General features: G+C 38.6%; 1 protein-coding gene across 3 annotated transcripts; it reads left to right on the top strand.

Annotated features, from left to right (window-relative positions):
• Positions 1-1474: 1474 nt before the first annotated feature.
• On the top strand, positions 1475-20902 carry IRF7 (interferon regulatory factor 7). 3 transcript variants are annotated; one of them, XR_011599755.1, is made up of 11 exons: positions 1475-1580; positions 3600-3765; positions 6157-6352; positions 11437-11528; positions 12376-12460; positions 13727-13882; positions 14566-14802; positions 15943-16155; positions 16578-16949; positions 18657-19178; positions 20196-20284. XR_011599755.1 is itself a non-coding variant. In XM_070932673.1 (11 exons), exons 1-11 carry the CDS (start codon positions 1558-1560, stop codon positions 20352-20354), a joined length of 1815 nt encoding a protein of 604 aa, XP_070788774.1. In that variant the 5' UTR covers positions 1475-1557; the 3' UTR covers positions 20355-20902. The 3 variants fall into 3 exon arrangements, 2 of the variants coding, with proteins under 2 accessions (XP_070788774.1, XP_070788765.1); XM_070932673.1 differs by having other exon boundaries at positions 15946-16155; positions 18657-18775; positions 20196-20902; XM_070932664.1 differs by having other exon boundaries at positions 18657-18775; positions 20196-20902.
• The last annotated feature ends 4918 nt before the right edge of the window (positions 20903-25820 follow it).

The raw sequence follows: 25820 nt of genomic DNA, 5'->3' as shown, positions 1-25820 counted from the left end.
AAATATACAAAAGGATGAAGGCTATTGCTGAGCACATTGTAAGCCGCCCTGAGTCTTCAGAGAAAGGCGGCATATAAATCAAATTAAAAAAAAAATCTCAGTTTTTGAAAAGTATTTGAAGCATGTATTGATATACATTGTGTGCGGTGGGAATATTTGGGCTCAGGGATGATAATCATTTGAGGTGTAAAGGATGGAATATGTTAGACTCAAAATGGCTGAATGGTTGGAGAAGGTAGGAATTGTCACCACTACTGGCAAGGACGGCGAGTTTAATTTCCCTATTCCATCTGGAGCAGGTGCATAGTGGCTTTTCTTCAGGGAGTGTGGCCCAAGCTATGGTGTACTTGTTGAAATTGAGCACTTTCTGGGAGGAATGTGATAACTGAAGGAGTTCAATCTGCCATAGTGATAAGTTCACTGAGCTAACTATTACAGTATGATATATGCCTGGTTTTATTTATCTATCCAATGAATATGTCTGCCGTATCTCCATTCTGGGCACTCTGGGGAGTGAACAAAATGAAAACAGAAATTCATTAAAAGCCAAAACCCAATTAAAGGTGCATCAGGGTGCATCAAGGCTCGATAAAAGCACAAAACCACCACAGGAGGATTATTATATAGCAGTATCAGGAGCTACCTCATGACAATTTATTTCACGTACATGTGCACCAATGGGGAGAATGCTTAGAGTGCTCTACTTACATGAGATTAGAGGGATGTAAACCCAGAGACAATCTTTCTCTGGGAAAAGCCCAATTTTGTAGCATCTTGCCTTTACAGCTAAACATTGCAATCTCTTCTTGGTATTTCATATTGCTTAGTTATTAATTAATCGTTATTGCTAATTAATCGGTTGATTTTGCAGTTTTGTTGGCTTATTTTGAATGGGTTACCATCCTAGGGATGCGGTAGCTCAGTTGCTAAGACGCTGAGCTTGTCGATCAAAAGGTCGGCAGTTCAGCGGTTCGAATCCCTAGTGCCGCGTAACAGGGTAAGCTCCCGTTACTTGTCCCAGCCTCTGCCAACCTAGCAGTTTGAAAGCACGTAAAAAATGCAAGTAGAAAAATAGGGACAACCATTGGTGGGAAGGTAACAGCGTTCCGTGCGCCTTTGGCATTTAGTCATGCCAGCCACATGACCCTGGAGACATCTTCGGACAGCACTGGCTCTTTAGCTTTGAAACAGAGATGAGCACCACCCCCCAGAGTCGGGAACGACTAGCACATATGTGTAGAGAAACTTTACCTTTACCTACCATGATAATATGACAAACATTTATTGCTGAATTCTGGTCTGAAATGATTGACTTCTGTATTTCTAAAACTGCCAAGAATATTATAAAAGTTTAGAACGTGATGTGGGAGCTGAATTTGAAGCCTACTTGGCTATGAAGACATGTAATAAAAGTTCATAAGCCTGTAATTAACATGGGTTACATCATCTGGTTGTTGTTTTGGAACAGGTTCTCCTTGGAGGGTTCTTCCATTAATCCATAAGTTATTCAGTATAAGAAATAGAAACTTATTTCATATTACACTTGACAGCTACACAATGGCAACACCAGCAAATAAGGGGTGAGTGCTTCTGAGCTAAAATTGTAGAACAACAATAATAAAAATGTATGTGTCTGCAGAGGAAAAGTAGGCTTGGGTATCCTTACTTTTATTCATACACTTTGCTTTTCAGCTAGTGAATAGTATGATAAATCTGATAATGAAGCCAAGTGCTTCTCTTTTCTGCAAATAAGAGCTTTTGACCTAAATTACATTGAGAGGGAGGGGGGGAAAGCAGCAAAGGAAGAAGAGATTGGGACTTCTTTATTCAAGCATTTGGAAGTAAATTCAATAGCATTTTCTTCCCTGTAAATCTGCTTAGAATTCCAATGTTGCACATCAAGCCCTATAAATAAAATAACAAAAAACAAAATAATAGTTTTTACAATTCTATGCTGACTTTACGATGCTGGCAGAAAATGAACACAATATACCATAAACTTGTGACCCAGCTTAATACTTCAGCATAGCATCTAATACACTCTGATATTTTGCATTTACACTCCTGGGTTGGTTGCAACTCACATTACTTGTGCTGGGATGTATATTTAATATTTTGCCCTCCCCCTACAGATACAGTTGATTGTGTCTGTTCTATTTTAGATGAATCGGAGAGTCATACACATTATTACAACCTTGGCTAACCCAGTACTTTCCATTTATATTTGACTACAGTTTCCACTGACTTCCCACTGAAATAATGGTATTAGTTTTCTGTCAGGTAGTTAGTGGGTGTTGTAATCTAGTAATGACACTAGATTGGGGAAGACTGTATAATCGCAAGTAGCTTGTGTCACTACAATCTCCATACAGCACCTTGTGCTTCTGTGTAGCAGCTGGAAATGTTGGGTTTCAGATCAAAAAGAGGACTAAACAATGAGAATTATACTGTAAAGGGTGGGGGATTTACAACAGCCACAATTCTGCACTGATGTAATAGTGTAGTATATGTTACTTATTAATCATTAGTGTAGTAAAGTTACTAATCATTAGGAAGACACTGAGTTACTGCCCGTGTTATTTCTGAAGGAGTTACTCATATAAAAAATAATTATTTTCCATCTATCTAAATCTCATTTCATTGCTGGGTATGTATTATAGCTCTATAGCTATTTGGCTTTGAAGGGGAGAGAGTGATTATATATAATGGATACAACACCCCCTTAAATCAAATATATCTCTCCTTAGGATAGTAGAGTATCAGCCAGACTACCTCAGGAAAAAACACAGGTTCTTCCTAATTGTTGACAGTTGCTCAGCGAACATCCCTCTCACAATTGCACAACTCTATTGTGTCAAATTAATGATTTGTTGTTCTTTTGTCTGCAAATTCACTCTCTTACTGCAGTCAAGCAATAGTTAAATGTTCCAGAACAGGCAAATTAACGTCCACAAGGTAAACAAGTTCAAGTACAAGTTCAAAATAAGCACAACATATAAAAACTATTGCCTGCCATGTTTCTCTGTTGACATTTTTTAACCTCGGATTAAGGATCAAGTGAAGGTAGCAGAACTCAGCTGATCCTGAAAAAGTTTAACAAAAGTAGGCCTGTTTAGTACTGTATGTGAATGGGAAAACACCAGGAAAGTCCAGACTAGATAAGAAAGTTGAAAAACATTCCAGAGTAGTGACAAACCATATTTGAATTGTTACCAAGAGAAGAAGGGATGTTGTCCGTTGCATCATCACATGTTGATTTGAGGGAGAAAAAGTACTAAATTAGACACAGTTACTATACTGTATATTATGACTCAGATTCACCTAAAATGGAAAGGAATGATCCAATCAGGCTATACCATGAAAAAAAAATGCATTTTTGTAAAGTTCAGGGAAGAAAGATTTGATTCTGGCTTCTTTATTTGAAAATTCTATTATGAAAACTGCACTTCTTTTTCTTAATCAGAGGTTTTATTATTTTGTCTGAAGTCTGCAATGAGAGATTTTGGAGATAATCCTGCCTGTGGACTTAGTCATTTTTCTTGTGGTTGAGTCTGGGCTATAATTTTCAATGATTAAAGTTCTTCTATTTGTTCACTCAGGAATCCGAAAAAAGTTGGGTTTTTTGATTGGTTGATTGAACAGATCAACAGTGGAAGATACAAGGGTTTGTTGGACTGGACAGACGAGAACCACACAACTTTTCGTATCCGTTGGAAGCATAATTCAAAGAAGAATCTTGTGGCACATGATAATGAGATTTTCAGGGTATGAACATTTTCTGTTCAAAATGATTATATGTATGTGTTTGCCCTGCCAAATGACGTATTATCTTCTGTAACCATTGCAAGCTTCTAATATTTTAAGTAGATCATGATGTAAGCTTTCGCAGATTAAGCCTACTCCTTGATGCTGAAACAAACTAACAGCAGTTTTTCTGAAAGCTTGAAGAATCCATTTTACTCCATATCCCTAGAATGGGTAGCAACTCATGGTTCTATTTATGTGACAGATTACTTTAAAAACTTTTAGATGTAGATAATGTTATGGATTCCAAAGGTTTTTTTGTGAGAAACCTGACCTGGAAATTAAGGGAAATTTCTGTTGGAAGCTAGAATAAAAAGGGAGCTTTTTATTACACAATTTTAAGATTGTGGGCAGGGATGAAATGCTCCCGGATCGGGCCGGATTGCCCAGTCCAGTAGCAATCTTGGCCAGTGGTTCAGCGATCCGGTAGCGATGGTGGAGCAAGGCTCCGCCCACCCGCCCAGGTGTCATTACTTCCTGGTTTTAACCAGGAAGTAATGTGTTTTTTTACCTTCTGCACATGCACAGAAGGTTTTGCGCGTGTGCAGGTCTGCGCACACATGTGAGGTGCGCACACGAGCAAAGCGAGCACGTGCACAGCGTGTGCACTTCCGAACCAGTAAGGAAGGTAAGTAGATTTCACCCTTGGTTATAGGGGGTCCTAAAGTGACACTTCCATTGTAGGTCGCTCTTCCAGATTTTCCATTGTTGGTGCATATTTCTTCCTTTTTATTTTTGATAAAGGAGAAAGGGTAGTAGTAGTAATATCTGATAGTTTAATGAAAACCATCTCTGAGTAAAAAAGTATTTTAATCTTTGTTTTCATTGTAATTTTATTCAGAAACTGCCCATAAGGAAACACCTTATTTATAATGGGTAGAGATCGGCATTAGTGGAAACTTTGCTCCCATTCTGAGTAGCAGATATCTTTCTTGGTGTATGTGATTACTTTTATTTAAATGAAGTTTTATTAAGGTTAACATAAAATACAATGCAAATAAAGATTAAAAACTAGGAGTGCAGGATAAAAAAGAAAAGAGAGTCTGATTTCCATTTCTTTTCAACACAGTAAAATATTAATACATTAATAAACCTCAACTTTTTACATTACCTATAATTATTACAAGCCAGTTCTATAACTACAATTATTAAATGTTCAAACCAAGTTCTAAATTTCAGCTTTTCCTGTTTCAAACATAAAAATCAGAATTAATAGCCCAATAAAAACAAACCAAATAAAAATTTCCTCCTCACCCATTTTTCCTCTGTTGTAAGAAATGATATATATTTCTGTTTATGGTGGATTTGATTTAAATCAGGGTGGATAAAAATCAATGATTTTTTTAAAAAAATCAAAAAAACAGATTTTTTAAATTTAAATCGGATTTTTTTGATTTTTATTGAATTTATTTTAATAAAAAATTTTGGAGTAAAAATCTATCGTAAAATAGTTTTCTATTTAAGATACATAAATAATTTAGTTTATTCAGCATGAAATGGAGCTTAGTTATGTAGCATGAGGCTGTATATTCTGCAACACTGGGACTATCGGTGAGTCAACAGTGGGTCAAAGGAGTAGCAGAGATGACAGTTGCTCTTTAAAAATTATGATTTAAATCGAGTTGATTTAAATCAAGCCTTTTTACTAGTGATTTAAATCATGATTTAAATTGTGATTTAAATCAAATCAATTTAAATCAAATCGACCCTGATTTAAATCAAGTCAATTTAAATCATGATTTAAATCACTAGTAAAAATCACTTGGTTTAAATCAACTCGATTTAAATCATAATTTTTAAAGAGCAACTGTCATCTCTGTCCCGCAGCGGCTCCTCCTCTGACCCTCTGTTTACTCACCAACAGTCCCAATATTGCAGAATATATAGTCTCATGCTATATAACTAAGCTTCATTTCATGCCGAATAAACTAAATTGTTAATGTATCTTAAATAAAAAACTATCTTTAGATAGATTTTTACTCCAAAAGTATTTTATTAAAATAAATTTGATAAAAATAAAAAAATCAAATTTAAATTTAAAAAATCAAATTTAAATAAAACAACCCAATTTTTTAAAAAAATTTAAATCTGATTTTTTTTTTAAAAAAATCAATTTTTATCCATCTTGCATGAAAAACTACACAATGAAATATCTCTAGTTGCCTGTTCAGTACACCTTTACCTTTTATCAAGTTTTGGGGTATTTGCTTTTTTATTAGATTCTGATTACCCTATTCCTGATTAATTGGATCAGGAATTGGACACAGTGGGGTCTGACTTTTTATTGAATGTAGAGGTATCTTTTGTGTTTACATTTCAATCTCTTTATGTTTTGTGTTTTCATATGAAAAGGCATGGGCTATCTATAGCAAGAAATATAATGAAGATAAATCAGCTCCTAGTAAATGGAAAATCAACTTCCGCTGTGCCATGAACAGTACAAAGAGATTTGAGGAACTGGTGTCAAATGAACCTGACTTTCACAAATACAGAATCATCCCCCTAAAACCAAAAACTGAATCAACAGCTAATCCCTCTTCTGGTACAAGTAAGAGTTCTTGTATTATATTTTTAGCCTAGAGATAGAGAGGGATGCAATTTCCTGTGAATAAGAAATAATGAGAAAAGTTAAAAGTCTGAAGTTTTGAAAGGATATCATTTAAAAATAAATGGAGTATATCCATTCAGGTAATCCTCGATTTACGACAATAATTGAGCGTACCCATTTTGGTTGTAAGGTGGGAGGACGTTAATTGAAACTCGTTAAGTGAAAGAGCCCTCATCTGGATCACCCCAATGCACATGTTAAATAATATAGGGGTGGATGCAGGGGTTGTTAAATATGCATGGGTGCCTCGGATGCTTGCCCAGGGTCTCCCCCACCTCCTGAGATGCCCCCATGCTCTGCTTCCTTTCCTTGGGGTTCCCACAGCCATCTCCACCCCTCACAATCCCTTGGTTACCTTCCAGAGATCTGGAGAATTCAGTTTTTTTTTTTTTTGAAATTTTTATTTTATTTTATACATAAACAAACATTTAATACATCAGTCATTCCTTCCATGTGACATCTTGGTGTTTTCTCCATGACTTTGTCTTTTTGTTGTTTCTTCTGTCTTCATTTTCACTTAATCTATTACAACATTTCTCCAAAAATACCATAATCTAATTATGCCATTTTGTTACATAACTATTATTTTGCTCATCTATATCTCAGGGGTGAAATGTTCCCGTTCGGACTGGATCGCCTGATCTGGTAGCAATGGTGGTGGGTAGTTCAGAGCAAAAATCCCTGCGGGCCCACCCCCCATGCCCAGCTGAGCTGTGCGATCATCAGAGGCTGATTTTTTTACTTTTAAAAGCATTTTTTCTACAACCTCTTCGGCTGAAAAAATGCTTTTAAAACTAAAAAAAAAAGCCTCTGATGATCGCGCGGCTCAGTTGGGATTGTCAGAGGCTTTTAAAAGCATTTTTTCCGAAGAGGCCGAAGAGGTTGTAGAAAAAAAAAAAGCCTTTAAAAGCCTCTGGCAATCCCAGCTGAGTTGCCTGATTGCCAGAGGCTTCTAAAAGCATTTTTTTCTGCAACCTCTTAAGATTGTAGAAAAAATGCTTTAAAAAGTTAAAAAAAAAAACTTGGCCACACCCACCCAGTCATATTACCCCCCCCCCCCCAAGCCATGCCACAGAACTGGTAGTAACAAATTTTAGATTTCACCCCTGCTATATCTCTTTTCTAATCAATGGTAAAATTGATCCCATATCTTAAAATATTCTGAATCCTCTCTTTAATTATCAAAGTTAATCTATTCATTTCTGCACAGTCTAATTTTTTTTTAATTACTTCTCCTTCCAGAGGTATTTTCTCTGCTTTCCAGTTTTGTGCAAACAATCCTTGCAGCTGTTATTACATGTATAACCAAATAAATATTTTCTTTACTAATTTTCTCTGGGAGGATACCCAATAGGAACAGCTCCGGTTTAAATCAATATGTTGTTGTGTCATTTCTTCTAACCATGTCTTAATTTTATTCCAATAGTTTTTAGCTTCTGGGCATGTCCACCACATATGATAATAAGATCCTGGTAACTGGTGACATTTCCAACATTTAGCTGATTTATCTTTAAACATTTTTGCCAGTTTCTCAGGAGGCATATGCCATCTATAAAACATTTTATATTGATTTTCTTTATATGCAGTGGACATTATTAATTTGTAGTTCCTTTCCCATAACTGTTGCCACTTATCTAGATCCATTGAATATCCAAAATTCTTTGCCCAAGCTATCATTTCCTTTACTTGTTCTTCCTCTAGCTCAATGCCAAGCAAAAAATTATAAATTTTTAAAATTACTTTGTCCTCTGTTCCTGTGAGTATCCTATCCAACTCTGTCTTTTCTAAATAAAAACCATATAGTTTAGCATCTTTTTCATATCTTGTTTACATTTACATATACATATACCAATCTATCTCAATCCCCTGTTCTTCCAGTTCTGGTTTCCCCTTCAGTTCCCCCTTATCTGTTAATAACACCTTGTATCTAACAATGTTTCTGAAATTAAAAATATTTGGATGTATTAAAGCTTCCATTGTTGATAAACATATTGGTATTTTCACATAATATTTGTCTCTAACCTTCTCCCATATCAATAGCAATGTGTTTCTTATATAATGTCTATGAAAGTATGTATGTATCTTACTTCTACCATACCATAAAGATGCATGCCATCCCAATTGTAAATCATGTCCTTCTGAAGTTAATAATCTTATATTTCTTAATGCAACCTATTCCTTCATCCAAGTCAATGCTGCTGCCTGGTAATATAATTCCCAATTCGGCAGTCCAAATTCTCCACGTAGTCTCGTATCTTGTAACATTTATATGCTTATTCTTGCTTTTTTCCCTTGCCATATAAATTTCCTTATTATCTTATTAAGATGTTGAAAATAGGTCTTTTCAATTTTTATCGGTACTGTCTGAAATAAAAATAATAATCTTGGCAATATGTTCATCTTTGTTATTGCTATCTTTCCCATAAATGACAGTTGAAGGTTTTTCCATTTCTCCAAGTCTTTCTCAATTTGTTCTTTTAATTTATAATAGTTATCCTCTTTTATCGCTGCACATCTCGACATTAAGTATACTCCTAAATATTTAACTTTTTTCACAACTTGTATATCTAATTTCTCTTTTACTCTCTTCTTTGTTTTTCTGTAATATTTTTCACCAATATTTTCATTTTTTCTTTGTTTATTTTTAGGCCAGACAACTTTCCATAACTGTCTATTTGTTCTAATAATTTGGGCCCTGTTATTTCAGGTTCTTCTAAAATGAATACTAAGTCATCGGCAAAAGCTTACAATTTATATTCTTTTTTAATTTTCATCCCTTTTATCTCTTCATTTTGCCTAATATTTCTAGTTAAAACTTCTAAAGAATTCAGTATTATGGTCTGTTCTTACTGGGCCTGTAGACCAGATATTTGCAAACTGACCTTGGCAAAGCAGCATTTCCCTCATCTTCTGCCTTTCTGCATGTCCTCTTTAACTCAAAATAGGATAATGAGCCACAGTTTGTGCTTCACAGTTTCTGTATTTCCTGGTGAAAAAGGTTAAAAGGAAGGGGGAGAAACAGGAGCATGGTACAGGGAGATGGTGAACAAGGAAGGGTTAAGTGTTAAAAGAGCAATGCAGAGGGAAGGAGAAGAGCAGCTTTGCCTTCCAGGTCAGGTTTCAAAGATGGGCCCAGTAAGAATTATTTTTTATTTTATTTTATTTATTTAATTTAAGAGCCTTGGTAGTACAGTGGTCTAAAGCACCCTGTTATTAAGACCAGCTGCCTGCAATTACTGCAGGTTCGAATTTCGCCAGGCTCAAGGTTGACTCAGCCTTCCATCCTTTCTAAGGTAGGTAAATTGAGGACCCAGTTGTGGGGGCAATAAGCTGACTTTGTATAAATATACAAAAGTATGAAGGCTATTGCTTAGCGCATTGTAAGCCGCCCTGAGTCTCCGGAGAAGGACGGCATATAAATCAAATAAAAAAAAATAAATTATTTGTTGAGTAGGTATTAGATAATATACATAAGTATAAACACGAATTGAATACATAAAATGAATACAATTAAAGGGATATTAGGACAGGGACGGTAGGCACACTGGTGCTCTTATGCACGCCCCTTATAGACCTCTTAGGAATGGGATGAGGTCAACAGTAGCCAGTCTAAGGTTAAAATTTTGGGGGTTTTGGGATGAAACCACAGAGTCAGGTAGTGCATTCCAGGCATTGACCACTCTGTTGCTGAAGTCATATTTTCTGCAATCGAGTTTGGAGCGGTTGACTTTAAGTTTGTATCTATTGTGTGCTTGTGTATTGTGGTTTAAGCTGAAGTAGTCATTGACAGATAGGACATTGTAGCAGATGATTTTATGAGCTATGCTTAGGTCATACCGAAGGCAGTGTAGTTCTAAATTTTCTAAGCCCAAAATTTCAAGTCTGGTAGCATAAGGTATTTTGTTGCGAGCAGAGGAGTGGAGGACTCTTCTTGTGAAATATTTCAATAATAATAATTAATTGCCCATAATATTGAATTCTGCAGATCTCTGGAAGGTAAACGTGTGAGGGGGTGTAACCGGGGGGGCGGGGTGCGGGGAAGCAGGCCCAATGCCTTTGAGACTCAGCAAGGCAAGGATGGGGGAGGAGAGGTAGGTGAGCATGCTGCAGTGTCTCTACAAAATTAGAAGCTGCCCAGTCATTCGTAAGTGCTAACGATCTGATAATTTTTGTCAAATTCTTATCTTTGAATCATGGTCGTACATGGCTTTTGGGGGGTTTATTGTAACTTTGAACAGTCATGAAATGATCTGTTGTACCTTGAGGATTACCTGTATTATTCCAAGATAACTTTGCCAAGCCTTATCTTTGGGAATTTAGTTGTGATAATAATGTCTGTATACATCACAGACCAGCAACTGCATCTTAAAGTACTTTGAATTTCTAGAACCCTTTCATATATAAAAATTTGCAGTGCTACAGCATTGGATTTTTGAACAAGGATTCCCAATTAGGCAATGTGCAATAAGTACATTTCTGTTTAGTAAATGTGAATTAAGATGGTATGATTGGGACTGGAATGAACCAAGAGAGTAAACCAACTTCATAGCTTGCTTTTCTTTGTCACACAAAGATTCCTCTTGTCCCAGTGATGGGAGCTGTGATGTGTCAGGATTGTGGAACTCAAATAAATGAGCTTGGAGGTGATCCTCCTGAGGGGGAGTATGGCATTTTCAAATACGCATAGTAATGTGCAATTTGGATATCAGCTTTTAAAAACCAAGCTTAAACAATTAGCATATTGGCAGAATAGTTCTGCTGATGTGAATCCAACTGCAGGAGAGAAATTACAATTGTACAACATGCTTTCTTGACTCAAAAAACAGTAACAAATTACCCAAACTGAATAAAAGTCAGAGATAGAAGCCCAATCTATTACTAGTACATAGACTGCTAGGTGGTATTACTCGTGACTCAGTATAGCTTATGCTGGAGAAGCAAGTATTCGAATTTAATTCTTAACAAGTAAAACAAATTTCGAAATATCTCAATAACAATATTTTTGCTGTTATCCCCCTTTTAAGGTAATGGGAGTGACAATGAAGCTGAAGCATTGCATTTCAGTCCATACAGTGAAGAATGTCCAGCTCTGCACCAATCTACACAGCTACACCAGGTACAGATCTATAGCACTTGCTGCAATAACTGGATTTGAAAAGGCAAAGGAGTCACTGCAAACACTGAAAAGTTTTGGAATTAGTCAACACTGATAGTGAATTGTATGGAAAAATCACTGAATGAATTCATAACTGTCAGAGTGTGCACAGTGTGACTGCTATTTTGAGACAACCCAGGAGCAAAATACAGGACACAGAGGTTTCACAAACAGTGGTTTATCTACAGGTTATATACAGTATACATACACATGCTAAGCAAGGCCAGGCAATCAATCAATCTTCAACTATAACAGGAAGCATACACGGAGAGAAAATACATGGAGATAGAACATGAGGAGAGAGATACACGAGGAGTATGATACACAAGGAGAGAGAATGACGCCCTCTAATGGCCTCCCTTATATAGGCAGCTTCTTAAAAGGCAATAACCCTGCTGACTCATCCTCAGTCTTAAAGGGGCTGTTCAGCTTTAAATCTTCATTTTCAAGGAGGACCTATACTGCTTTTGCTCTCCCTTTTACTTGTTCATGGGAGAAAATACATAGCCGTTTCCTGCCTAGTAGAAGTGAACGATCTGATTCATATAGATTTAAATGGGAGATATGAACTACATACTTTTAAGTCTGTGGCTTTTACAGCAATGACTCTTGGGTCCTTCCTGCATAATATGCATATAAGACATTTGGAAGGCCTGAGGTAGCTTTTGTGCTGCTTTAAATTGAGAGTGAATGGATTCCTGAAAAATGTGCCAATGTCATGGGGTAAGCTTTAAGTAGTACTATCAAGAATATAATCAACATATAATTGATCAGCATATAATGAACATTTTCACATGGTATTTTTCAGTATTCACAACAAAACATTTCACCTGGTTCACAGCTGGAAATTGATGCTGCTTTTCAAACTTTGACACTGGAAAATGGAATGCTAGGTAAAGTTGTTGGTGCTCATTTATTGCTATAAAAGTTGGTTGGGGTAGAGGCTTGGATTGTCTTACTAGGCTGGGATGAAACATGTTTGATAATGACAAGTATAAATGCCCGTTTTCACTACCATGCTTTAACTGGAACCACAGTTGCAGGTGACTTTATGCCTATGAAATGGTAAAACCATATCCCATTTTTTTAATTATTAAAACTTAGACCAGTTTTTAAAATTAGGAATTTGGGCTGCCAATTGTGTCTAATAATGCCTATTGCTGCATGACTGAATTATTGGTGTGTAAATGAAAGGGAGAGTGGAATTTGTAGTATACTTTTTAGGTTTAATCTATTGTCATACTGAACACTATTTGGCCAAGATGAGAACCTGATTAATGTACTTTATTCATAACTCCAGAAGAGGCTATATCGGTCCAGCTACATTGGATCATTTGTTAGCAAAATTTTTTGAGAAAGGGTATAGATGCAGCTGCAAAGTAATCTTGGACAGAACAAATTTAGATAAAATTCCCTTTTGGGTCAGATTTCAGATTCAGGGTTGTAGGACTGAAGCTGCACTGATCACTCTGGTGGTTGATTTTTATTTGCACCTGGATGGCCCGAATGCATCCCTCCTAGTCCCATTTAGTTTCTTAGAAGCATTCATTACCATGAATTATGGTGTTCTTTTGAGCTCCCTGCAATGTGGGGGAATTGAGGGCATTATTCTGCACCAGTGTTACTTCCTACCCAGTTTCAGGTTTAATCAGCTGTAAGAGGGGTGATCAATTGAGTTCCTGGATGTTGTCCACAGGGGATCCATAGGATTCACATATCTCCCTTATATTTTTTAAAATATGTACATGAAACACCTGGCTAAGGTCCTTCTATTTGGAGTAAGCAGATATTATGCTGATAATATCCAATTATGTATCTCCACCCAGGGCCAGGCAGGAGATACAGGAGCTCTCCTACCCAATGTCTAGAGACAATCAGGGACTGATTGGGATGAAGTGCTCTGACCCTGGGCTTCTTCTACCCAAATGCATAATTGATCATGCTTATTTTCCATTGGCTTCCCCTTTGTTAATGCCCACATGCACATAGTTAACAACTATTGCAATTCAATGGTGTAGATTGCAGAGATTCTCTGAGAAACTGAATAATGGATGTTGAATTTTACATTTAATGTTGATCAAGTCAGGAAGCTAAGTGAGTTTATCCCATACATGCCATTGAAAAAATCTTGTTAATGATGGATAATAATGTGTGTATAGGTTCTGCAGTGCCAAATGAGAATGCAGCAGGCAGTTTTTGCCAGACCAATGATGATACACTCCAGTGGATTATTCAGCAGTCCCAACTGAATCTGACTGAAATGCAGCATGTCTCATGGGCCCCAACAGTACCTACAGATTCCAGTAATCATATTGGTAAGTCTAAACATGGACTTTAAACAACAAATCACAAAATTATGGAAGTGGAAGGGATCTTGGGATTTATTTAGTCCATCTTCCTGCTTAGTACAGGATGCAGTAGAGTATTTCTGACAGGTGTCTCTCCAGCCTCTGGAGTTTGGATGAAGACCTGTTGTGCAGGAGAACTCATCCAGTCATGTAGCAACCTATTCTAGTGGCTGACAGTTCAGTTAGGAAATTCCTCCTGATGTTTAGCTTGAACCACATTTCTTCTAATTTTACCTGTTAGTTCTAGTCCAACACTCTGCAACAACAGAAAATAAGTCCTGCCTCTTCCATATATTAATCTTTAGATGTCGAAGACTTGTATCATATTTTTCCTGTATAGTAAACACTCCCATGTCCTTTAATAATTCCTGTTTGTTTGCTCACTCGCTGAAATGTTTCTTGGGCCAATCATTTAAACTCTTGAGTTCTGGGCTGTCTTTTTGACTCCATTAAATTAGGCATGTAATGCCTTTATGCTAAGTTTGTATCCAAAAGAAACAAAGGGAGTCTTATGGAGAAGACCAGTGGCTGGAAAACGTATATTTAGAGGGGCTACCTACAAAGCTCTTTTTATCATCTTTTTTCCTATCTTATAAAGGTTGTAGGTTCTTTCTGCTGATTACCTTGTTTTATTTTTCTAAATACACCAGGAAATACTATTTTGTATGAGCAAACAACTTCCTGTGAAGCCCTTCAGGTCACCCAAAATGGCTGCTTACCCATAGGGAATGGAGTAGTGGTTGAACCTGTGGCAAGTAACTGTTACCAAGAAGGACTCCACTGGCTACCTGCAAACCCAACAAATGAGATTTCCCAGTCAACTGTTGCTTTTCCAATATCGCATGCTCAACAAAACTTTCCTGGTGCAAATCAGTTTAATCAGTTGGGTGAGTAAAGTATTCTGCAGCGTACTTAGATGAATTCAGCCCAAATGGAGGCCAAAACTTTCCTTAAATTGGATCACTGTAGTGGCTTAAATTCCTATTGACACTATCAAAAGTTAGTTCCCCTCTTCCTAATCCATTTGCCCAGACTTTGCAAACTAATCGCTTCTTGAGGAGAAAGTGGGAGCTTACTTGGCTGTTTTCTGATTCCCCATTAAACACTTCATACTTGGAGAGGAAACTTATCCTTCTTGGGGAACCAGGAAACTAGTAAGAGAAAAATACAAACAAAGGGCAGCAGAGGAACATTGTTAGTGAATTCTTCAATAAGGCAATACAGAGAATGGCCGTTGTCACTGGAGACACAGAGAAATGTGTTCAAAATGTGATAAGGATAAGGCAATATCACACAATTTTCTCTTATTTTATTCATTAAGACCAAAGTAAGTGGTTTGGCTAAACCAAGCCTTATAAGGATTTACAAGTCGTTTCACTTTTCACCAGCTTCATGACTTCTTTGTATTCTGAGCAGGCATTTTCCCACCTCTTGATTTGATAGCTTGATATGGTCAAAGATAAAACTACCAAACATTTGCATTTATTGCCAAAACCATTGTAGGCAGATCTGTATACAATATGATATATTCCTAACATATATGTGTTTATAATGTGTGTATTTCCTTTACCCCAGCTCCTGGATCTTCTTACCTATTGACCACTATGGATCTGTTTACATTATACTGGTTGGACTTCAAACACTTCAGCCAGTCTTCTATCAGTCTTGCCCAATGATTTATAAATTCTAATTAGAGTCACTTGCACAGTCCATCTTAGATTTATCAGCCAACATTGTACTGGATAAAAATGAACAGTACACAGTCCATATGCATCAGCTGCTAGAGGTATCTAACCCATGTTGCCATTGTAGGACTTTTAACTTCCAGCCAATGCCTCAATTGTTTAGCTTCCTTTCCCCCAAACTCTCTCTGATCTTGACATGCCTCCCTGGTATTCCCCCAATAAAATAAAGGTTTTTGTGTTCTTTGAGCAAGAAGTAGACACATGTAAAAATGGCTCCATGGCTAAAATATAATACTTGTGACTTTTGATTTGAGAATAATTGTTCTTTCTCCTCCGTCTTAGAAGAAGCTGTCTGCGATACTAGCTGTTTCGTTGATAACATTTATCTGAATGAAGAGCCTCAGAATAATGGAATGAGAAATATTGAAATGAGGAATGACTATCCACTTATAGCAAACCAGGAAGTTATGATGGAACAGAGTGTATTTGTACCTTCAGCTACTCTCCCAACAGATGAACCAGCCATCAATAATGTTCCTTCTCAGGACCTTCTAGGTCAGTGGCCCTCAACGTTTTGGGCACCAGGGACCTGTTCGGTGGAGTGAGGTTTTTCCACGGACTGGAGGGGTGTGGTTTTGTGTGCTGCCTACATCGTGGAGGGGGCTTTGCTTGTTTGTATGGACAGGTTTTTGGCATGCCACGGACTGGTACAGGTCCACAGAACGGGTTGGGGATTCCTGCTCTAGGCTAGTGAAAGAATTTTCTATGGGCTCATGAAGGCAACTAATAAAAATATCTGAGCAGCAATAGCTAACAAAAAATATACCTTTTAATTGGAAAGTAGGGAGTAGTTCCTTCCCAGACCCCTTTTTCTGTCGTCTTTGTTTTCTGCTAACGCTTAGCCAGCATGCAACTCTTTGCAGACAAAAGGATACTGAGTCTGCTTTTACTACACTGTGTTCTCTTGTCTCTTGCAGAAACTGCCACATTTAACATAAAGGTCTCTATCTACTATCATAACAAGATGCAGTACGAAGCAGAAGTAAACAGCTGCATGTTCACCTACAACCAGGAGAACTGCCACCAACCACACAATGCACAGGTCATACGGTTTCCAAATCCAGAAGTGCTGACGGATCAGAAGCGAGTTCAGCATACCTTGACTGTCTTAAATGCTGCAAGTTTATTATTATATCAGAAAAACGGGAGGATCTGGGCCAAGCGACTTGGCATGTGTAAGGTCTTCCATGCATTCTCCAAGGAGCTGGACAATCCTCAGGACCCTCCTTGTAAATTACTGCAAAGGAATGTTGAAACTGAAATCTTCAACTATGAACAGTTCTATCGAGGTGAGGATCTAGAAATGAGGCAATGAGTCTTATTTATTGAAAGGGCTGTGTGCAGCCTTGAGTGTTCAGATCAGACACTGTGACATCTGGGTTGAAATAATTAAAAGGTAATTGCAGGCAGTCCCCCTCTTACAGCCATTTGTTTAATGATTAAAGTTACAGTGGCACTGAAAAAATTATCTTACAACTGGTTCTTGAATTTATGACTTGCAACATGTCACAAAATTTGGGCGCTTGGCGACTGACAGTTGCAGCATCCTGGGGCCACATGATTGCTATTGGTGACCTTCCCTGGGGGCTTCCAAGTCAAAGGGCAAAGTTAGATTTGCCTAGTGATTGCAGCAAAAAAGTTTGGAAAATCTCACTGTTAACAATTGCATTGCTTAGTGACAGAAATTCCAGTCCCGTTTGTGCTTTTAAATCAAGGACTAATTGTGAAATCTTTCCCTGCCATCTTCTGTTTAATATTGTTACAGCTATCTATCACTGTTTTTAGGTAATTAAAAACTGTTGTATTATAAGACTTAGTGAAGGCCTCTAAGGATAGAAGCCAAAAGTGCCATACAGCTTCTTCTCAAGGACTGCACTGGCTTGCATTTTCAGGCAAGAACTGTAGCAGTTATAATAGCAGCAGGAGGGAGATGATTGGAAGAAGCTTTACTCCAGTGATCATGATGCAACTGGACTCAGGCAGGGGCAGCAAAAGTGCAGCTATGCAAGAATACTCAACGTAGTTTGGCAAAAGCTCTTCAGGATTTCGTTCAGGCATTTTTTTTTCATGCCTAATTTGTAGATCAGGGGTGTCAAACTTGATTTCATTAAAGGCTGCATCAGGGTTGTGTTTGACCTCGGGGAGCTGGGGTGGACGTGGCCAGAGTGGGTGTAGCCAACTCAACGTCACTCATATCGGGGGCACCTGTGGCAGCCCGAGCGCTTTGCCAGTGAAAATGGGGCCCCGAGCTCCATTTTCGGCTGCAACAGCCTCCTGCAACTCTCTGCCAGTGAAAACGGAGCTTGGGAGGGCCATCCACAAACCTCCCAAGCTCTGTTTTCGCTGGCATAGGTATCACGGGCAAAGTCCTTCGCTGTTTCCAGGGTGGTCCCACGGGCCAGATCTAAGCACCCCATGGGCTGGATCTGGGCCCCAGGTCTTGAGTTTTACACTCCTGTTGTAGATGACAGCAATTGAACTTGAGAATTTTATATGACATGTACTTGGTCTGACCCTAATTATCATCTTATAGTTCAAGAAAATGGACGTCTTTTAGGCATTCTAAATAAAAGGTATCTGGCTTCATGCAACATGCTAAAGTATAATGAATTAGCTGGTTTTGGCTTAAACAATGCCTTTAAGTTGATATTTGCATAGCTGTTATCCATTGGTATAGAGGTATTATATGGGGAAACTGTTTCTTTGCATTCTTTCCTGTTCTGCTAATAGTTTGTTTATATCTGGGAGAAAGGCTTGAATTATGGATTGGACCAGGAGATTTTATGGTGGCATCTTGAGAGAGAGGTCAGAAGGTTCCAATAACTTGTAATCACTTTCTGGAAGGCTTGGTTAATGGGTTAGTGATGATCAATCGATTCTAGGTTTCTTCTTACTGACACAAAATAACCTTAGATTTTATTGTATTTATTTGCCCTGTTTTTCTGTTTATGAATCCATCTATTGGCTTAAATAGCTATGACTTTTCTCTTTAATAGAACTAGTCGAGTTCCGTGATGGTCAAAGACGCTCGTCTCCTGACTATACCATTTATCTGTGCTTTGGACAGCGGTTTACTGCTGCCAAACCCAAGAAGTCCAAACTGATCTTGGTGGAGGTAAGGATATCGGTGTCAGGAAACTTACTGAAGATTGTTCAAGGTGATTTCAAAGGGATCACAGTAGTGGACTTCAGTCTGTTGCCACCCCAGCATGATTTCCTCCTGATGCCTGGATAGAAGGAAAGCATAGCCAAGTGGTTGTGTGGATGAGCCCTAAGAACTAAAACTGTGCAGCATTTGAGACTGTGTCTCCAAAAGCTGTTTTGGAGGGTGCAAGATCACAAATACAATCCCCTCCAGACCAGATTTCTTCAGCCAGAAAGTTCAGCTTCATTCAGATCTGAGCTTGCTACAGCTGCATGTCTGGATTTGAACATCAAGCCTTACAGACTATAGAGTATGGCACAGTTACCTTCCAGTTGGATTTGCAAGATTGCTCCAGGGGCAGAAGGTATACCAGGTAAAGAAGGGAAATCTTGCCATGAGGGTTTCAGTTCCTCAGATGTCAAATAGAAATAAATCAGTGTCAGTAACCCAACATATTAAAATGTCAGGTTGTCTGTATTTTCAGGTGACTCTCAATTTTCATACATCAAACCTCACTCTCTCTCCTGTTCCTGTTTTTTTTTCCCTAAAAATCCTTTGAATAGGGAGCCCTTTGAAATCTTTCCTCCGGTGTGTTCTTTGTTGATACAGCAGGACCAGTTACGTATAACCTGGGTTTCTCTAAAGCCACTGGATTCTGCTTAGGAAAATAAAGCTAGTCTCTTAATCCCTTTATTCCTTTCCACAAGTTTCCGCCCTCTGCAAGGTCTCAATTACTGGGTGGATGCCAGCTTGTTTAGCCCATACTAGAAGGTCAAAGCTGCTGCTGCCCTGTGGATATTTCTGCCCCTTCACAGCAATAAGCCACCTTGAGCATCTTCATCTATAGAGTGGCATTTGCAAAGCAGGAATGTGCTCCTTGGTCTCTTCCTTAATTCCTGCCACCTTACAGGACTAGATAAGAACTTTTAGGCCTTGCTGCCGGAGTGAGTGGGAGATACAACTACGTAAGGATACCTTCCCTGTTCTTCCAATCACGCTTGCTGATGAACATTTTTTGTTCAGTTGTGCATCACTCATTTCTGTATTTGTCCTTCGTGGAAGGAGAGATTATTCAACTTTATTTATGTACTCATTCATTCTGGAGCATGTAAACTGTTGTCTTGCATTCTTGGACTCTCCATTCTTTCTCCTTAATCCCAGAATATCTAACGTTAATCTGTAGCTAATTGGGAAAAGTGACCTCTTTTTTTCTTTTTCTGAGCCCATTTCTAAGCAGGAAAGCCACGTCAGTGAAACCATTTCAATTTTCTTTTTGCAATTCTCCTAGACTAGAGAGTCAGTCTCATCCCTAATCACCTTTTTTTTTTTTTTTGTGAAATGTATCTTTGCACAAGCTAATAATGTTTATTGTCTTCTGTGTATCTTACAGCTGGTTCCAAATTTTTGTAAACATTGGCATGAATTCGTGCAGAGGGAAGGCTTCTCATCCCTGAACAGCGAAAGTGTGAGCCTCCAAATCTCCAACAGCCTCTTTGATATGATAGAACAGCTTTCTTCTATAATCATGCAGACTGAGGCAGCATATTGAGTGCTTTGTTTTGTGTGCCAATTAGTAGGTTTTGCAGAGGGTGAGGCTGGTTCTCTCCATTTGTTTCACAGGCAGAAGTACTATAATCTCCGGATTGCATCTCAGCGTTGTATTAGGGCAGATGATCTCCTAATTGGACTACTATTTATTGAGATAATCACACCCTGGGGATACAGATACTCTGCCCTCTGAAATTCTTTCCAAGAACTTATTGGAATATATATCTTGCTATGTGGCTTTATGACAAGGATTCTTCTCTGCCGGGAATAATCGTGGCACAAAGTTGAGGAAATTCTTTCCAAGAACATATTTTCATGTGATAAGAATTTCCAGAAACTGCAGGGATGAATTTAGATTCTGGAATGCACTTTTATCGCCTATGTTTTGTAGGGAAAAAACATTAAATATACATTCTAACCTGAAACTCAGCTGATACTTCCTTTCTCCAAACAAGACTATTCCCAAATGCTATGTGACAGGGCTAGAAGCAAGTTTTTGTATTTTCAGTCCTAAAAAGAAAAACTTACAAAGGACTTCTGTTCCTATGTTGGAATTGAGAACTCTCCACACAGATGGTGCAGTTTTAAAATATTAAAAAAAAAAAACTTTGGGCAAGGCAAACAACTTAATCAATAAACTGTTTTTAAGTATATCAAATTCCTTAGAAGTGGAAACATTGAAATTTCAAGGGGGCTAATTTCTGAGAAGAAAACGTTCCTAGTCTCTTGGCTGTAAAGGAGATGGGAGAGAGATTTAATTTCAGACTTGCAAGATTGAAGTAAGCCTTTCAAGATAGATCAGATAGGAAAGATGAGCTTGTATGTCTATGGAGATTCTCAGTCGCCCAGGTCATGGTTGTCCCAAAGGTACTTTTTCAAGAGGCAACTGGACTTTCTGATTTTTCTTTGAAGACATTTCTCTTCTCAAAATTGGATGAGAAGCGAAACGTCTTCAAAGAAAAACTAGAAAGTCCAGTTGCCTCTTGAAAAAAAGCACCTCTGGGGCGACCCAATGAACTTATTCTACTTTATTGCAAAGCTACACTAACAGAATTTCGCAACTCTGAAATTACATTTCTCCCCTATCTCCTTTAGAGCCCAAGAAATGGGGTCTCTTCTGAGCCTCCTGCCCTGCGACATTCCTAGGTGGATTCTGACCGTTCCCTTGGTTGTGTCTCTTTGCCTTATCTCCCAAGATCATTCCCACATATCCTTATAGGAACCTGTTTTCTAGCCTAATTCATATTAAACACACACAGAGAGATAGAGGAGAAAAGTGATGTTTTGGTTGCAGAGTTTGCGGGGGGGGGGGGGGGAGAGACAATAGGACTAGTGGACTATATCTAGCCAATAGGCTGCCTTCCCACAGTTGTAAGTTGCAGGTAATATAGCCTCATAATATGTGGTCTATGATGTGAGAGCATAGATCATTAAAGAATGTTAGCAGATCCCTGCTGAATCAGACAAAGGCTTCTCAAGTACAGCTTTTGTCTTCTCATAGAGGTCTAGGACAATTGGCAGTGGCCACATTGCCATGCCCACTTCTCCGTGGGTCTCTCACCATAGTTGACGCACCACAGGCTGTCATCTTTGACTGGCCCTCTGCCAGCGTTCCTCCCCCGGCAATGCTGGGGCTCCTCTCCTGGCTCTTTTGTTGAGCGATTCACTGAGGGATCTTTGCCCCCAGGCAATTCACTGCATGGGACAATTAAATGTGCCTTCCGCATTTAATAATTTCAAAGCAACTTCTCTGTGTGAAGTTGCAAGGGTACATGCACCTTATATACACCCCATTAGTAGAAATGAACTTGGTGGGTATGGGTGACCACATTTGCCTTCACCTGCAGCTGGGGTAGGACAAGATAAAAAATTATTAAGGTAGCAAGTAGTTACAGGCATACTGTCCCCAAGATTCCAATAAATATTTCGCAAGAACCTATGAAGACATAGCGTATGAAGTATTAAGATTTCTCATTTTGTAACACATGCTGAATTACTTTACGCGTATTAGAATTTGTTAATGCTATTTGTTATTTAGTGTGCGTAGAACTGAAACCACGATGCATTGTCTTTTGTAGTATTTATATATAAGATGCAATTCTGGAAGAATTCCCAGTGCATAAGAAATAGGAGTTTTTTTGTTTTATAGTGATGCAATGGTGAATGAATACCAAGCTGCATCCTCTGTTGTGCACTGCACCCATCTCTTTCCTCTTCTCCTTCAACAACTCCATGCACGTCACCCAAATCTGTTCAGGCAGGTGGGCAGGCATGGAGGAGGGCTGCAGAGGAGAATTGAAATCCATTTGCCAACAGTCTCTGTTCCTCAGGCAGATGGATGGTTGGACATCCCAGGACCAAATCCACCTGGTTTCATTACTCGGATGATAACTCAATGCCTTTCTTTCTCTGCTTAGCATGATTGGCTACAAATTGGGTAATTTAAGAGGAGGGGATCTAATATAGGTAGTCCTCGGCTTACAACCATTTGTTCAGCGACTGTTTGACGTTACAATGGCACTGAAAAAAGTGACATGATCGGTTTTCACACAACCGTTGCAGCATCCCCATGGCCATGTGATCAAAATTCAGGCACTTGGCACCTGGCATGTATTTATAACAGTTTCACTGTCCCAGAGTCACATGATCACCATTTGTGACTTTCCTAGACAGCTTCCGACAAGCAAAGTCAATGGGGGAAGCCAGATTCTCTTAAGGACCACATGATTCACTTAATAACTGTGGCAAAAAAAAAAAGTCGTAAAATGGGGCGCAACTCACTTAACTGCCTTGCTTAGCAGTAGAAATGTTGGCCTCAATTGTCGTAAGTCAAGGACTACCTATATTTAAACTATCCATCCGAAGCAGCAACATGTCCATATGTAAGTAGGTCAGAGGAAATGGACAAACTAGTAAATACCTCTCCTTCTTCCAAAATCCAAGGTTGGAAAGAGCCAGGATGGAGTTGATGGTAGCGCATGCTCAGAGTTAAGTAAGGGTAGCTTGTCTCAAAAGCAAGACCTGCACTTTTTATTAACTAAAGTAGGAGACCTACAGATCAGATTACATTCATCTTTGGTACAGCTTTCCTTGTTTAAGGGAAGAAAAGCTTAAATGTTTTGGTTTTTTTTTTTAAGTCAATGCTTTCAGGTCAGGAAGGGCTATAAGCATAGAGTACATTTTCCAGTTGCTGAATGATTTGGAGGGGGGGCAGCAGCAGCAGGGGTCGCAGTGGCGGGAGCAACCCTCCCCCACAATCCCAGGTTCTTATGTGGCCCCTTGGGAAAATTAATTGCCTACCCCTGCATTACAGGATGATGAAATTTAGTCCCTAATTTTGTCAACCGTACCTAAAGTCCATTTTAAATGGAGGCACGTTTAAACTGATATTTTAAAACTCCTAGGCCACGATCCATTACTGGGCCGTGAGCCATTTGGAACCGGGCTGCGGAAGCAGCACGAGCAGTGGGCGAGCGTGTGCACACACGCTCCATTTGCGTAAGCAGCAGGCCTGCATGCACGCCACTTGCACAAATGGAGCTGCTCATGCACGCTTGCCGGCCTCTCACGCGGAACCATTTCCTCCCACCCACCTATCCCACCCACCAGTCCACAAAGCCAGAAGGGTTGGGGAACTCTGGTGTAGGAGATTGGAAATTTATTTTCTAATGTTTAGTAGATAATAATAAAGTTATAAAGATAACTTTAAAGCAGAGTAGGGGGACTTGGGCTTGGATGTTGCTGAAGTTTAGCTCCCTCATTCAGCCAAGATGTCTAGGTCTGTATTTATAACACCCCATCTAATAAAATATCCAGGAACTACGGATCTCTTCTATGTACAACTACTGTTATCAAATCCGTATGAAGTAGTTTCTCTGAATGTGGCCAAATTGTGGTATCCTGTATGCAAATTTAGACAGACACCTAACTTGCCCACTCATAATCCACTTCCAATTGGAATATATTATTTTGTCTGCCATTTATTTTTACTTATTATTACTATTGTTTTTAATCCTAGTCTGTGACCCTAATAAAAATTTATTGTCGAAGGCTCCTGGAAATGCTTGCAATAGTTGGAGGGCGTCTATGGGCTAATCTTCCACAAACCTGACCTAGCTCTCCATTAAGTCCAACTGATTATCTGTAAAAGGGCATTGGCTTTGTCAGTGTTTACAGCATGACTACTATTTTAAGACCACCCAGGAACAAAATACAAGACACAGCCGTTTGCCTTACAAGCAGTGGTTTATCTACAAGTTATAGAGTTCTATATACAGACATACAAGTGGTAGGCACATACCAGACAAGCAATCAGTCTTCAACTCTACACGGAGAACTACAACGCAGAGACACGAGAATGATATACGAGAAGAGAGAGAGAGACGCCCTCTAATGGCCTCCTTTATATAGACAGCTTCTTAAGGTGGCAGTAACCCTGCTGACTAATCCTCATTTTATCATCTTGATTGACAGCTTTACAGCGGCTGGTCAGCTTTAAATCTGACAGTAATTAATAAGACAGTATTTTGTCTTACTCAGGCAAAATACCAAACATTGTGATACATTGATTGGGCTTTTAGGGAAGCGGCTTAGAATCCTTTATTAGTTTCACATTTTGATTATTGGAATGGCTGTGAATTTTATTGTACATTTTTTTCAAATTTTGCTGTTAGTCACTATTTCTAGACATGAAGCCACTTACTGTGCCTTTGGATCTCAAGAATCTTTTTAGACTATGAATGTCTGAAAATTTTATTTTTACTGAACTGAATTACAGGTAGTCCTCAACTTAACCGCAGTTCGTTTAGTGCCCATTCAAAGTTATGGCACTGAAAAAAGTGACATGGCCATCTTTACACTTATGACTGTTGCAGCATTCCTGTGGTTGTGTGATCAAAATTTGGATGTTTGGCAACTGGTTCATATTTGACAGTTGCAGTGTCCCTTGGTCACGGGATCCCCTTTTGCAACTTTCTGATGAGCAAAGTCAACAGGGATGCTAGATTCACTGAACAACCGGGTTACAAATTTAACAATTGCAATGATTCGCTTAACCACTGTAGCTAGATGGGTCGTAAAATGGGGCAAAACTCACTTAACAAACGTCACACTTAACAACATAAATTTTGGGCTCAATTGTGGTGGTAAGTCAAGGACTACCTGCATGTTGTAATGTTAGAATTTAATATTAAGTCTTAATATTTACGCATTGTAAGCCGCCCTGAGTCTCCGGAGAAGGGCGGCATATAAATTAAAGCAAAAAAATAATATATATATATATTTTGTTTAGGTTTCTCACGGAAACATTTATTTCATAAACTGTGAAAAGTCTAATGAGAACTTGTAATGAGAAATCAAGTCTTCCTGTGACTTGTGTAAGCTCACTAAGGTACAACGTTAGTCAATAATATCTTATGGAAATAAATTGACATTCCATGTAAATTTAAGAAGTACGTCTTTTTCTTTT

The sequence above is a fragment of the Pituophis catenifer genome, unplaced genomic scaffold (assembly GCF_029215685.1).
Source record: "Pituophis catenifer annectens isolate HBS135680 unplaced genomic scaffold, rPitCat1.0.hap2 SCAF_1, whole genome shotgun sequence".
Classification (NCBI taxonomy): Eukaryota; Metazoa; Chordata; class Lepidosauria; order Squamata; family Colubridae; genus Pituophis; species Pituophis catenifer.
The sequence above is the reverse complement of the archived record's forward strand: the minus strand, read 5'-3'. Positions and strand labels throughout refer to the sequence as shown.